At 34.9% G+C, this 16,674-nt stretch overlaps 1 protein-coding gene across 2 annotated transcripts in view; it reads right to left on the reverse strand.

Annotated features, from left to right (window-relative positions):
• Nucleotides 1-2,813: 2,813 nt before the first annotated feature.
• Nucleotides 2,814-16,674, reverse strand: part of ube2e2 (ubiquitin-conjugating enzyme E2E 2) — a 38,586-nt gene continuing 24,725 nt past the window's right edge. The window contains exons 4-6 of one of the 2 annotated variants that reach the window (XM_016281485.1): nt 11,884-12,016; nt 7,601-7,748; nt 2,814-2,960 (exon numbers count right to left, since the gene is read on the reverse strand). In XM_016281485.1, the coding sequence (XP_016136971.1) occupies nt 2,929-2,960; nt 7,601-7,748; nt 11,884-12,016 (313 nt within the window). In that variant the 3' untranslated portion in view covers nt 2,814-2,928. The other variant, XM_016281484.1, reaches the window with a different exon arrangement.

Raw genomic sequence — 16,674 nt, forward strand, 5'->3', positions numbered from 1 at the left:
CGTTCTTCCTGCATGCTTTTGAAAGCAACACATAAGCCATCTATTAAAGGCTCCACAATAAGCTCTTTTTTAGTCATTCGAATATATTTATTTATTCATGGATCACCAACTGTGCTCACACTCGAGTCAAGTTTACTCATCTCTCCACAAGCAGGAATGAACACATTGTGTCCAGATACAGGGTATAGCCTATGGTTTAATGGCTGTTGACTATCCAGTTCACTTGGGAGCGTGATGTGATTGGTAGGTGCTTGTTCTGGGTGGTTGCTAGAAGGGTTGGGTAAAATTCATAGAAATAAGATAATGTTCTAAGGTTTCAAGCGACCTGAAACTGAACTTTCTATGGCACAGGGCAATACTTTTTTCCACAAATGAAATGCATTTTGCATTATCTATCTGGCTGGCTGTCTTTAAGGACTGTATCCTTTTTTCCAGACAACTTTGAGTGGCTTTACAAAGCCTTGTCTGAAAATCTGAGACAAACAGAAAGATACAGTCTGTCAGACAGACAGACGGATAATCAGACAGAGACACAGAAGGATAGATAGATAGATAGAACAAACGAACGAGTGAACAAACAAACAAATAATAATAGATAGACTGATAGACAGACCAACAGACTGATAGATAGATAGATAGAACAACGAATAATAGATAGATAGAAAAAACAGATAATAGCTAGCTAGATAGATAGATAGATAGAACAAACAAATAATTTTTTTTTTTTTTTTGGAGCTTGACAAAAAGTCATGAGAGAAAGATGAGGAAATAAGCACATTATATTAATTTGAAGGTGAACTGTTCCTTTAAGACAGCTGACTGCAATAGTGAACACTCGAGCTCATTTATGGAAACACTGCAATTTTCTCAAGTTAAGCCGTATCTGTCCAAAGTTTGACATTTGATGATTTTGGGGTGTGAAATTCGCAATGATTAGCCAACCTTTTGGCATTTGTGAGGAGTACGGCTTTATAATCCACAACAGCTGATAGATGTGTGTAATATGTGCGAAAGGTTATAGTTTGCAGAACAGACAAGACAGTCAAGTAATTATCATATGATTTTACAAAGTATATGAACTGTGAACTCCTGACTAACATAAAATACCAAATGGAATCTTTTCCAATCTTATCATTGAACTGGATATAATGACACTGTATGACCGATAACCTTTTTGAGTAATATAAACTGAGATCATACAATGTAACTTTTCCATAGTCTTCATTTTGACACTGATCAAGGGCCAAAAATAGGAAAAACTTTTCCCCTTGAAATGCTGCAGGTTTGCTGTGCTTGTTTGTACAGCTGCACAATTACTATTACATAATTATAGAAATTATATAGCATTCTTATTAAATTATTCTTAAATACAGATGATTGTCAAATACATTTTTTTGTGGTATGTAATTTATTTTTTTATATAGTATTAATTTTATTTGCAGTAAATTCTAATGCAAATCTTGCAATTCTAATTAAATTTTTATTTCCTATTTAGTTTTAGTTATTACTAATTGTAGTAATTTTTAACTTTTTATTTCAGTTTTAAGTTTTTCATCTAACATTTATTTTATTTCACCTTGATTTCAATATTTTTGTGCAGCTGCACAAACATATATCAATATGAGCAAATAATAATAATAACAAAAATAATATTTGATTACAAATAATATTACAATTATTATTAAAAAAAAAAATCTAAGGCAATATTTTACTCTTAAAAAAAAAACTGGAATATTAGAAAAATATAATAATAATAATAATAATAAGGGAAACTTGTGCATGTTAATAAGAAAATTAAGGTCCAGGTCCTTTATCTGCTTTGCGAATGTCCAATAATATTTTACGCACAAATGTTCAAACTTAGCAAAACACATGGCAATAATTCCCAGCTAATCAAAAAATTACATAGATTTGCATAAAAATAAATAAAATATGATCTGAACTGGTGCAAATAGTAGAAAATGGGAAAAAGGGGGGGGGGGGGCTGCTGCTTAGTGGTTGCAGAACTGGATCTGATAGCCAAAAGACGTCTGCCAATATATATGCAATATTTAACCTGAAATATATAATCTGCCTATATATTTGCAATATATAACCAGAACTCTTGCATGACACATTTATTAGATAAAACAAGTTAAAGTTGAAATGTAAGGTAAAATGCTAGCTCTTTTTTTAATCCCTGCATTTGCAACATATGAAGGTAAATCTGTGTGTAGCATAAAATTCAAACAAAATCTGCTAATAATAATAAAAAAAAAAAATAATAAAAAAAAAAAAGAAATCAGTTGAACCAATATGGGTTTTGGCTGATGCTAATAGGGATATCAAGACAGCAGGACAGATAATGCCGCATATATGAAGTAAAATACAAATTAATAACAGCAAATACGAAGAACAGTAGAATTGAATGACTTTAAATAAAAGTTATAATACCCAATATTTACAGTTAAAAAAATTTGTGCATGACTTCTTATGCATCTGTTGACAAGGTTGTCAAATTTGGACATTTCTAATCAGTACACAGTCATCAGCCAGTGACGATAATCCAGGCACTAGTTCAGGCAAACATGTCCTTCTGTAACTAGTTAATAAAAATACTGCAGTTTAGTGTGACTGATGTTTAAAGCGCATGTGACAAGCACAGGAAGTCATGCGTAACACTAGAGAGAAATACACATGCACTGAACATATGACATTACATACAAGAAATGACATTTCAGCCACAGTGTTTATTTATGGTGTTTTTCATGAAGCAAGTGCACAACAGTCCATTCTGGCCAGAGGTGGCATGTAGCAATATGTACACATCGTTTTTTTTTTAAATTCACAAGCAAGCCTATTGTCGAGTGGCCGCCATGACTTTAAGTTTAAAAAATACATACAAACAAAACAAGAGGGTCGAGTTTGGAGTTGAAAGGATGCGATTCGTCATCCGGTTACATGCATGGAAATCTTACCGACTGAGGAGAGAGAGGAGAAAATAAAGAAATACACTATACGGAGATGAGAAAAACAAAGTAGTTCATAAGCTGTAGTTGTTCCTGATGCCACTTAAAAAGAAAGGATATACATACATTAAGTTGAAGGACAACAATAATAATAATAATAATAACAATAGTATTCCTTTTCTCCTAAGGTAATTCAAACATTCAGATAATTGGAAAATAAAGTCCCAATCTACTCTTTGTATAAAAAGAAGCTTTCAAGTCAACAAGGAACAAAGGACAGTTTCTTCACAGAAAGGTCTAGAGGAAGTTGGAAGGAAGAGGGGCCAGATCTATCGTTGCACTTGGTGAGTGTGCTTTCAGCAGACGGGGAGAGGTAGAGGCACAGCAGGGCTGAGGGGGGATATAGTGTGTGTTTGTGTCGATACTGTACGGCCCGCTCTATGTGGCGTATCTCTTCGTCCACTGTTTAGCTATTCTGTCATGTTCCGTTCTGTTGGTCAAGTACTGTGTGGCGATGCTCCCGACCAGAGGATCCGCTGCGGACACGAGCCGTCATCAGCACGTTAATCGACCGAATACAAAACACATTTCATCTGCCGCTTAGGGGCTAAACTACTGCTCATACTTAGGGTTAAGACCTAACTAGGGCTGTAAAACTAGAGGAAAATGTCTTTTTCTGTTTCTAAAAAATTCCTATAATAATAATAATAATTAAAAAAAAAATCTAAGGCAATATTTTACTCTTAAAAAAAAAAACTGGAATATTAGAAAAATATAATAATAATAATAATAATAAGGGAAACTTGTGCATGTTAATAAGAAAATTAAGGTCCAGGTCCTTTATCTGCTTTGCGAATGTCCAATAATATTTTACGCACAAATGTTCAAACTTAGCAAAACACATGGCAATAATTCCCAGCTAATCAAAAAATTACATAGATTTGCATAAAAATAAATAAAGCTTAGTGGTTGCAGAACTGGATCTGATAGCCAAAAGACGTCTGCCAATATATATGCAATATTTAACCTGAAATATATAATCTGCCTATATATTTGCAATATATAACCAGAACTCTTGCATGACACATTTATTAGATAAAACAAGTTAAAGTTGAAATGTAAGGTAAAATGCTAGCTCTTTTTTTAATCCCTGCATTTGCAACATATGAAGGTAAATCTGTGTGTAGCATAAAATTCAAACAAAATCTGCTAATAATAATAAAAAAAAAAAATAATAAAAAAAAAAAAGAAATCAGTTGAACCAATATGGGTTTTGGCTGATGCTAATAGGGATATCAAGACAGCAGGACAGATAATGCCGCATATATGAAGTAAAATACAAATTAATAACAGCAAATACGAAGAACAGTAGAATTGAATGACTTTAAATAAAAGTTATAATACCCAATATTTACAGTTAAAAAAATTTGTGCATGACTTCTTATGCATCTGTTGACAAGGTTGTCAAATTTGGACATTTCTAATCAGTACACAGTCATCAGCCAGTGACGATAATCCAGGCACTAGTTCAGGCAAACATGTCCTTCTGTAACTAGTTAATAAAAATACTGCAGTTTAGTGTGACTGATGTTTAAAGCGCATGTGACAAGCACAGGAAGTCATGCGTAACACTAGAGAGAAATACACATGCACTGAACATATGACATTACATACAAGAAATGACATTTCAGCCACAGTGTTTATTTATGGTGTTTTTCATGAAGCAAGTGCACAACAGTCCATTCTGGCCAGAGGTGGCATGTAGCAATATGTACACATCGAAATTGCAATATTCGTGTTATGTAATAGTTCTTATTTTTTTATATTTTATGTAGTAAATGTAGTAGTAACCGTAGTAATAAACAAAATAAGAAATATTACATACAATTTTGTAATATTTGTCTGTAAAATAATTTAATATTTAAGAAAAATATAATAATAAAGTTTAATAATATTAACAATAACAACAACACATAATAATAATCAAAATAAGAAATATTACATAAAATATTGCAATATTTTTTTGTAAAATAATTTAATATTTAAGAAAAATATAATAATAAAGTTTAATAATATTAACAATAACAACAACACATAATAATAATCAAAATAAGAAATATTACATAAAATATTGCAATATTTTTTTGTAAAATACATTTGAGATTTAAAGGTGCAGTGTGTAAATTTTAGCGGCATCTAGGGGTGAGGTTGCGAATTGCAACCAACGGCTCAGTCCCCCGCTCACCCCTCCCTTTAGAGAAGCTACGGTGGCCTACACAGGTAAAGATGTTGTCGGTAAAGACAGCAGAGAGCAATGAGATTTCTTCACAAAGGTAAATTAAGCAATTATATTTACTTAATCATTCAATAAATCGATGTTATTGCGAATGTTAATGTACTTGTTCATCATTGTGTCAGTGTTTTATTGGCAAGAACAACAAAGTGACGAAACGCGCTCTGTAGAGCAGTTTGTCCGTTTAGGGCTACTGTAGAAACATGGTGGCGACTTCCATGTAAGGGGACCCGCGGTGTATGTAGTTAGAAATTGCTCAATCTAAGGTAATAAAAACATAACGGTTAATTAAGTAAGGTCTTTATACACATCTGAAAACATAGTTATGTATATTATATTGCATTTATGTCAATAGATTGTTGTAAATATTACACATTGCACCTTTAACATGAATAAATTCTATTTAATAGAAAATTGTGTTAAAAATAAATGTTAGTTATAAAATAAATATCAGTTAATAAGCAGTTAGTGGCCGATATTAAAATTCTATAATATTTTGTCTAAATAAATTAAAAATAAAACACTAAAATGTCAAATAAATCGAATTAAATGCTAAAGTGAATTTAAGAATCACAACATAAATAATGTATAATGTAACAGTCTAATATACTATATGAAAAATAAAAAATTTTGAGATTTGCAAACTGTTGCATTGTTATTATAGTGAGTGTTACATATCAGTACAGGTAAGCTAAATGTAAATCTAAGGAGTTGCACGAATAAACATCCAATTTATAACTTAAAAGGGACTACTTTTGGACATGTATGCATCCTTACCAAATGAATCTCAAATGCTGTTTTCCATCCCAGATCTGCATTATTTTCGGTGGAAATGTTCTGAAAGGGTTCCGAACATCATCGGACACCTATCCCTAGAAAGGTTTTCCCAGGGGTTCCAGACAGCTCATTGAACTCATGCAGGTTTTTTGAATCTTACCAACTCAGAATGAAGTTCTAGAATCTCCGACTGGATTCTAGGATCTCTATAAGTATTGTGAGGGAGAGTCTGGCCTCTGCCCCTATTCACAGCTACTTGTGGGTCCCTGACAGCAGGGTTGCTGGGTAATGGGCTGTGGAGAGCCAGAGCACTAATGTGCTTAATCGAGTTTGAAATGACAGAGGAGCCCAGGGACACCAGACTTTATTATGTTGGACCATGTATACAGAGAGGAGACTCATTCAATTTCTGCTTCTGAGGGTGTGAAAGGGTCCCAGAGTGGAAGGAGGAGGGAGAGGGAGTGAGTGAAGTGTGTCCTTTTCATGCGTCGCTTAGGACAAAAAGGGGTGAATCACATTAAAGAACACCTAACTCTTATTTGAATTAAAAATCATGCTTTTCGCTCACTTCTTGGCTGACTTGATGTTTCCTTAAGCAGGTATTAAACCGCTGATGGAATTTAAATTAATCCGTGTGAGATTTTAATCGTAATTTTTATCGTGAGCCAGCAGTGATAAAAGCTGGTCTTGTTAAACAGAGTCAACCTGTAAATGAATATAGATCCTTTAAAAGTGATACGACCGCGTAGGTCGCGCACCATAAAAAGCCGTCGTTTTTTTCCCATCAGGTTTTCCGTGTTGGCCTCTGCAAGTGTTTTTTTAAGTGCTGCTAGAGAGGGAGGGATGTGCGGAGCCCACAGCGAGCCACAAATCTGGGTACTGTCTTACATTTTAAAATCACAAAGGGAGTTTGGTCCCATCAGGCTAACGTGACAGTCACGACTCATGCAGCTGTAAGGTTTTCTTTTTCTTTTGTTTTTACTCGCGATCTTTACAACACGCATTACATTACGTATTTCATGGCACACTGGTTTTATGCGTATTTGGCGCCACCTATTGTTGTGGGTGTATTATTGACATGTCAAAGTCTAGTCCCTGCATTTTAAAATCACAAAGGGAGTTTGGTCCCATCAGGCTAACGTGAGTTGTAAGGTTTTCTTTTTCTTTTGTTTTTACTCGCGATCTTTACAACACGCATTACATTACGTATTTCATGGCACACTGGTTTTATGCGTATTTGGCGCCACCTATTGTTGTGGGTGTATTATTGACATGTCAAAGTCTAGTCCCTGAATATAAGACGACCGCGTTTTTTCAGATGTATTTCCAAGAAAGAAACATCGTCTTGTATTCGGGTCAATACGGTATATTGAATTTCTGTCAATAGATCGTTGTAAATATTACACATTGCACCTTTAAGGAAAATATAATAATGAAGTTTAATAATAACAACAACAACAACAGTATTTTAATAGTACAACTGTAAAACTGCAAGTCCCGCACCGTTTGTGCTACAGATATGAATGATGCCTTAAATCATGTGGCTTGGTGTTGCGTGATCAGAAGAGCGTTTGCGTCTTACCTGGGTTACAGTCTGTGAGGAGAGAGCAGATGGACAGCAGCACCTTAGAGATGGTGAGGGCAGGACTCCAGTTGTCCTTCAGGATGTCCAGACAGATCACACCTTGACTGTTGATGTTACAGTGGTAGATCCTTGTACGAAACGTTACCTGGGAAAGAACAGGAAATTCAATGGAAGGCTGACCCTGACAGGATTGATATTGAGGTCTTTAATTTGTAGTGACATTAGTGCACCATATATTAGTGCATGCATGCTAACCACAAGCCAGGGTAGGCCTGTCGCAATAATCAATATATCGACTTATCACGCAATATATGTACAAGACCTCAATCATTTTTGGTGACGCAATATATCGCCCATTATATTTACAAACAAATTAATGTAAAATCGCACAAAAAAAAAAGTTGTTATCGTGACAGGCCTAAGCCAGGGTTATTATACTTAAACCATATAAAAAAAATAAAACTGACATGAAAACGGTATACACATTAGTATAAAAACATTTCAGCCAGTTGCCAAGAAAAAAATGTGATTAGTTTAAGTCGAAGTACTAAAATAACAAACTAAAACATTTTAACAAGACCCCAAAAACTACTACAAATGACAAAAAAAGACAACAAAAATGACTAAAACTAAAATGAAAAAAACTCAATGACACTAAAATAACACTACTGCTAATAACACAGACAATATTCATTTTCTGTGGTAAAGAAATTGTACACTTCACCTTTTAAACATCTAAAGTATTGCAATTCATTTTGTGCTATAAATAGCGATAAACAGAAATTAATTGAAAACAGATGCATAATTCATCAAATGATGGAGAATAGCATTAAAATCAGCCATCACACATCTAGATGTGTGGTGCAGTCAAGTAAACTTTCAGCCATTTAAAGAGCCAAATCAGGTGAATTCACCAGATCATGGTTAGTATACGAAGTCCTTCACAACTTAAAATTAACCGGCCTGCAAGATGGGTCACTGAGCTGAGCAAATTGCTAATTTTATGTGTGTTCCACTGTTCGAACCAATCCTTTTAATCAAATGAACAACACCATGAATTCCCCACCTGAATCAATTTCTGCAGTTAAAGGGGTCATATGATGCGATTTCAATTTTTCCTTTCTCTTTGGAGTGTTACAAGCTCTTGGTGCATAAAGAAGATCTGTAAAGTTGCAAAGACTAAAGTCTCAAATCCAAAGAGATATTCTTTATAAAAGTTAAGAGTCAACCACGCCTACCTAAAACGGCTCGTTCTAACACGCCCCCACATACCTACATCACGATGTGGGAAGATTTGCATAACGCCGCCCAAATGTTCACGCAAAGAAAGAAGGCGTAACTTTTATTCTCGCTGTAGTATTGTTGCTGCCGCCGCCATGTCGTGAAGACGCTGTGTGCTTCGTTGTGAAAGCGAAACTACTTTGCTTGGCCTTCCAAAAGAGGACGATATCGCTTAGTCATGCCTGGAGCTGATCCGTGCTGGTCGCTGAAGAAATACTTCAACTTCGCGCTGTGGATCGCCGGATCGGCTTTCACCGTGGACGAAGCGGAGTACAGCCCGGCGTTGTCACATGTGGTTGCCACAGGCATCACAGTATGGTAGGGATGTAACATTTCCATCACATGCTTGAGGAATTTGGCCAATCACAACGCACTGGATAGTTAGCAAATCAGCGCACACCTTGCTTTTTCAGAACGATGAGCTTTGTAAAAATCGACGCATTTCAGAAAGGCGGGGCATAGAGGAGAAAGAATAATGACCTGTATGTGGAAAATAATGTGTTTTTTGAACCTTAAACCACAAACACATTTCATTACACCGAATACACAAAATAATGTTATTTTTAGCAGCATCATATGACCCCTTTAATATCTGAGGTTAAGCCACACCAAAGCATCATATCTAGGGATGTAACGGTATGAAAATTTCTTATCACGGTTATAGAGACCAAAATTATCACGGTTATCAGTATTATCACGGTATTGTTAAAATGTGCTGGAGATGTTCAAAAAGTAATGGCACATAAATCACTTCAAGTTTTATATTTAAAATCAACAAACAACAAATAAAATGACTTTGTTTGCATAATCACTAAAATAATAACATTACCAATGATGTTCGGATTTTAAATGACAACTTGATTGACAACAGTTTAATAGCATGTTGAAATATCTAATGTAAATGTTCAAATAAAGCTTTGAAAAAGTTGAATAAAAAGGTAAACCTCACATTTCAGCCTTTAAATAAAGAAAATATATGTCAAAATGATTAATAAATGATTATGTATTTTATCTGCTCCATAAATAATTCTAGATATCTCATCTGAATCGTTTAAATGTGTAGAATTCACATAAGCTTGTTTTTAATCAACCGGTCAAAACTTACAGCAGGACAAGCTAATTCGGTCCGTTTTTGGCCAGACAGTTTTGGCTGCACACAGGCTGGATGTAAATATAAGTCTCTGTAAATCCACTAGCTGACAGCAGGTGGCGCTTATGGAAAAGCTGAATTACAGCCGTTTTCCGTAAACTCCGTGGACAATGCAGTATTGCGATTAAAACACTTCCTTTAGGTATTACATGGAGCAAAGATGAAAACAAAATGCCATCGAATCGTTTCTGAACACAGTCAGAACCTTCAGAGGTACATTCATATAATTAATTCATTCATATATTCATTTGTATAATTCCCTTAGCACCCTTTTAAAACCTCCAAGCTTTTCCGCCCTGTTTTCATTCAAAACGAAACTACTCTGCGTGCTGTGCGCACGTGAGACTGTTACTTAAAACGGTGCTTTATGCTGGACAGTATTTATTTATCGCGAGTTGTTCAAATCGCGGTAATCTAATACGGTTTTAATGATAATTAAAAGATGAAATGGTAATACTAACCGTGGGGAATTTGATCATGATTTATCACCAAACCGGTAATCGTTACATCCCTAATCATATACACAGGAAACTTAGTTGTCACTGTATGAACTAGGAACTGAACTAAAAATAAATAGCCTCAGCATGTTCGGTGTGTGCGAGACATCTGTGCAAGAGCCCGAGGCTTTCAGGGCAAACCTTTAATGGACCTTGACATTCCTTGCCTTGAGATTCATGACAGTTTAATTGCCACCCGAACGACTTCCTTTATCCTGTCTACCTACAAACCCACAAGAGCCCAGAGAACAAAAGCATACAGGACGTCTCTAAATGAACATCCTGCTTTATTGGGGTTTAGAGACAGACTGGAAGGGGTGTTAAAGGACAATGACAGAGACACACAGACAGAGTCGGGGAACCAGATTCTGAAAATGAATTGGAAATTGAGTAGCAATTGTTATTTGAAAAAGCAAGTAGAATTTTAATAAAATAAAAGTTTCTGGGGTGAGTTTTTTTTATTTATTTTTTCCATTGTTCAGTATGAATTACCCTTTTACCCATTACCAATAATTTTCAGTATGAATTACCCATGTTATCACAAATATACTAAGGTTTTATATATATATATATATATATATATATATATATATATATATATATATATATATAAAATATTATACAAATTTAATTGTTCTATTTAATTTAATTATTATTTTATCTGATTTAATTATATATAATTAAATTATAAATATTTATTTTATAATTATTATTTTTTATAATTACCAATATATATATGATTTTTTTTTAAATTTTATTTAATTATATTACATATTTACTATAACATTTCTATAATATGTAATATAATCTCTCAAACAAGAGTACTGATGTTCTCAGGATGCAGTTAATCAAAGATAAACAGCACAATTTCAACTGTTAAACAATAATGCAATGAACGAGTTATTATTAAGCAACTTACATATTAAATAGATTATTGAATTGCCACTAAAATAGATCCAAACTAAGTCAAAGTGTCGATTTGTTTGAACACCTCGAATGAATGATTGACTGACTCACTCATAAAGTTGAATCAGTGTTCTGAAGGAATCGATTCAGTAAACGAGTCAGTGACTCACTCATCTGAGACAGTCACTTGTCGCCACCTACTGGAATAACTAACTTGCAGAAGGAGATGCAGATGCATTAGTTGCTGACAGATTTTCTTTTTATTATTATTTGGCTGTTTGATGCTATGTATAAAATATAATGTATTCATTGCAGATAAGATGCACAGATTTGCACAACACTTACACAAAATTCTAAATGCTCTTTAGATATCCTAGAAAGCCCATATCAGTCATTCCCTAAATCCAATGCATTTTCATATGCCATGGATATTTCTTTGCTCTTACCTTGGGTGGTTTAAATGGGTAGTCAGGTGTAAATGCAATGTCAAGGAAAAATACCCCTCCTTCATACACAGAGCCCGGTGGTCCTAAAATAGTTGACCTCCATTCATAGATGTTGTCTCCTTTGGGACCGGCGCTGTTAGTGGAACAAAGAGGAGAGATTTGAGAAGTTAAACAGGGACTGACCAGCCATTCCAGGAAGATAAATCATCATTTATTCATGAGTCAAACACCAAGAAAGAACAAGACCTTGCAGACACTTCAGCAGTGGCCTCATGCTAAATCAGATGGTCTCTCTCTCTCCACAGACCATTTATGAAAGCTAACAGGCTTAGATATCGCCAACTACCTCACAATACCATACATTTTAAGTGCATTTCAGGGAAAAATAAATAAAATGCTGGAGAATAATAGAGAGATTGTTGTAGAGGTCACAACCAAGTGGAGATAATTTACCTAAAACTGACAGACTGCTTTATAATAAACTGCTCGTACTGGTCAGATTAGTTGAAAATGATGAGTGACCCTTTTAAAAGATAATCTAGATACTTAAAACATGCCATTTTATTGTCATAAAGATTACTAAGAAACACTTAGAAATCAAAGAAACAATGTCTTGTTTTCAAACTCATGCCGATTCCTCCGTCAGACTGCGACATGGTTAATGCATAAAAGACGTGTAAATTCACGATCAAATCTGCTGAAACGATGCTGATGGCTGAGCTGGTGAAGAAGGAAAAACAGAGGACTTTAGAGCACATCTTTGAGCTCGTTTGTCAAAGGGCTGCCACATCTGCCGGACTCCCTCGTGATAAGTGTCATATTGAAGATTTACGACTCGTTCGACTGCTGTTTCTGTGCCAAACAAACAGACTGGGAGCAGATCCAGCCCATAATAATAAACGAGCCTTAGATCTGTGCTCTGATAAACAGCAGCAGACACATTTGAATATGTACTTGTGTTGTGGAGTGTAGTCCGTCCCGCGGCTCTTTTTTTCCTAATGCTTATGCGTTTGTGCTCATAAACAAATGGTAAGAGTGAATGCATGTACATTCATGACGAGGGATGGATCCCAACTCCCAATCCATATTCATGACCGGTATGATCCAGCAAAAGATCATAAAATACTGTGCATACAGCAATCATTGTAAAAGATTAATGGTAAACTAGATGTTTACATATTCAAAAGAAAATGTGAATGGCTGCTATGTGGTTGCTGGGGTGTGTTCTGGGTAGTGTTAATATTGTTAACGAAAAGTTTTATGAAAAATGTTTGTTGACGAGCTTTTTCCCAATGACTAAGTCGAGATGAGATAACAATAAGGACAATAAACGATAACCGTGACTATATCAACATGCAATATCATCATAAAGACAAGACTTTTATCTTGTCTTTTATCAGCGATAAAAGACAAGACTAAAATGTATTTAAAAAATAAAAACTATACCAAAATGTATTTTTATTTTCGTCGAAAAAAACTGCAGTCCATGCCTCTACTACACAAGCTTTCATGTGTGCGGTTGCCAGATATCAAGAGTTCAAATCCACAAATCAATGCTTCTCTGTTAAAAGGATACATTTCCACCGTGTTTTACTTATTGTTTTGCAATCTGGCAACCGCACACTCTCACTCTTCAATGCGGAAGCGCCGACGATGATCTGAAAACACCGACAAACAAGTAAGCTGGAGTTTAGCGATCTCCATGTGAGATGTTCAGCTTAAATGAAAGTGTCATTCAGCCAGTCTGTGTTCGGTCATGAGATCTCGACTATATTGTTTGCGATTGTGGTTGCTGAATAAATGCACTTACTCAACCGCTGTTGTTTTAATAGAGAAACATTATTGAATTTTGGAATTACTATTACGAATTTTACTGTTAAAATATTTTTTGTTTGTTTTTGCCAGTTTTCATAATGTAGACAGAGAGTCCATATCTAAATCTTTGATATTAATTTATATATTAAATAGCCTATAATAAATCAGTACACTAGATGAGGTAAAAGAAACCATGTGTATGAGTCCACATTCTATTGAATTTTGCTTATTGGTGAAAATGCAATACCAGAAATGTCAAAATAAATTTCTCAAATGACAATAATATTTTAGATTATAATTTATTATAAAATTTTTTTAAAAAGACTAAAACTAGATTAAAATGCTCAGACATTTAGTCGACTAAAACTTGACTAAACAAAAACAGGACAAGGTTGTTAAGACTATTACTACAAATAAGACTAAGACTAAATTAAAAATGGCTGAGAAAATCAACAATACTTCTGTTTTTTTCCCCAGGGTATTGATATGTGGTAGGGCAGGGGTATTCAATTAAAGTTCCAAGAGGTTTGGTCTCTATATTTCCTTCCCAGTGGAGGTCCTGGGGGGTTGCTAGGTTGCTTCTATATGCTATAGTTTGTTTAATGTAGTTGCTTAGGCGTTTCTATGTGGTTGCCAGAGCATTGCTATTGGTTGCTAGGTTGTTCTGGGGGGTTGCTAGATTGTTTCAATGTGGTTGCCAGGGCATTCCTGAGCTGCTGCTAGGGAGTTATTGACGGTTGCTAGGTAATTTCAATGTGGTTGAAGGGATTTTCTAGGTAGTTTCTTACCGTCTACCTTAGGCCTGGACTATTAATCAGATTTTATTGAGCATTCATTGAGATTCTAACGCGTCTAAAAACGATTAAAACTAGATAATCAAGATAATACAACATTTTTTTAAATTTATCATCACTTTTTTACAAAATAAAAAAACAAACAAACAGTACGTCAATGAGTAATTGTGATAAATAATCGTGATTTCAGTATTGACCCAAATAAACATGATTATGATTTGTGCCATACTTGAGCAGCCCTAGTCTTACTAAGTGTCTATGATCTTCTGATCGCTCGGGTCTCTTATTCAGTGTGTGTTTGTGGGATGTTTTACACCCGTTTTAACGCCCTTCAGGTGGAAATGACGCATCTGATCATTAACAGCACACCTTTCCTCAACAATGATTTGAGGAATTTTTCATGTCTGCAGCTCAAACACTGCAGGATGACACACACACAATGAAGTTTAATACCTAGTTTAAGTAATCCAAACAAATCACTAACTGTGAGTATGAGTAATAATAATAACACTGATGCTTGCCTTGGCAAACACCACTAATTATACACATTCCACTCTTCTAGTGAATGCTGGTTTCCTGCATGGGTAACAATAAAGGGAGGAGAAGCTTAAAATTGCAGAAATTGTTCTGTATATAATAATGTGAGAGGCGTGATGTTGAAATGATATTCAGGAATGATATTAGGAAAATTTGATTTTAATTTAAAATCTGAAGCGGTCAGGAATTTCATTCCACATTTTCTTTTTGGCCCGGGGCAACGAGTAACATCAGATGTGATCAAAGTTTCACTGGCAGAAGGAACGAAATGGAAATACGCTCTAATTACAACGTGAAAAACGATCTGAGAAGAAAACATCTGTAAGATGAACGTTGTCGTTCAACAGACGTGTGGTTCTGCTGGTTAGGATCCTGTTTGTGGAATTCAGCTCTGTTTTTATTTTGATAAAAATTGAAAATACATATTTCAAAATCCAAAACAATATATAGCCATAAATCCGAAAGCAGTGTCGGCACTGGTGAGGTGTTCAGACTGCAACATGTTGCATTTGCTAGGTGGTTCTGGGCGGTTGTTTTCTGACTAAAATCTCAAACTGATCAAAAAGCCGAAGTGTGCACAGTATACTTTGGTTTAAGGGTTTGTTTATATCACTAACCCCCACAAACAATAATATAAGCACTAATAAGTCTGAATTACACAAATGCTGAAGCATGCTTGAACTGGTGGTTTATGGTTATTCTAGTGATTTCCTGTAAATGACCATTTGCTCAATGCCGTGACACTTAACTGATGGCAGGTGCCAGTGGGCAAAACCTCTGTTCAAATCTGATGGGCAACGACCTCAGGGGACAAGCCAATGCTGAAGGTTACCCAGCAACAACCAACCCCCTCCACCATCAGCACCACTGGCCACGGCGAATGAGTTTAAACACCGCAGTTAACCGACCTTGTTATTGAGCTTTCAGCTTCCTACTGAAACTCATTACACTTGGGAAAAAGAAAAAAAAAAACGCACTGGTTCAGCATCACATGAATCCTTAGTGCTTTTCTGGAAAAACAAAACAAAAACATGCATTGCATTCATTTTTAAACACTAATAACACTTACATGTGATGCAAACCCTGCTGCACAAATAGCAATAGGCTATATTTAAAAAAAGAAAAAGAAAAGCTGACTAACAAAATTAACTATTTGCTAAATATTCGAATGCAATTGAGTAAAGGTCAACTCACAGAAACAGAAATAACAGCTGATGTCTCAATGCTCATAAAGAGTCCCAGTGGCCTAGTGGGAAATGCAGTTACATTTAATAAAGTCATTAACATTATAAAAGCACAACAACCACCCACTCAAAGAGTTAATGAAAGATTAGATGCCTAATGTTTTTTACAGACCAAGTAAGCAGCAGTATCTTAGTGCTCAACATTTTTGATGGTTACAGCTGGTCAGGAAAAATATATTAATATATATATATATATATATATATATATATTAATAAACAATAAATGCATATAATATTTTCCCTTTTATAAAATTATGCATATTTGTGTGTCTGTTTGTTTGTGTTCTTCTGAACATTCATTAATCTTAGGTATTCCAATATTTAATAACAGGTTGTTAAAATCGAAAGTTGCAACTGTGTTATTTAATGAGCTAACATGAACTAAGACTTGTATTTTTTAA

The sequence above is a fragment of the Sinocyclocheilus grahami genome, unplaced genomic scaffold (assembly GCF_001515645.1).
Source record: "Sinocyclocheilus grahami isolate Dianchi unplaced genomic scaffold, SAMN03320097.WGS_v1.1 scaffold150.1, whole genome shotgun sequence".
In the NCBI taxonomy this organism is placed as follows: domain Eukaryota; kingdom Metazoa; phylum Chordata; class Actinopteri; order Cypriniformes; family Cyprinidae; genus Sinocyclocheilus; species Sinocyclocheilus grahami.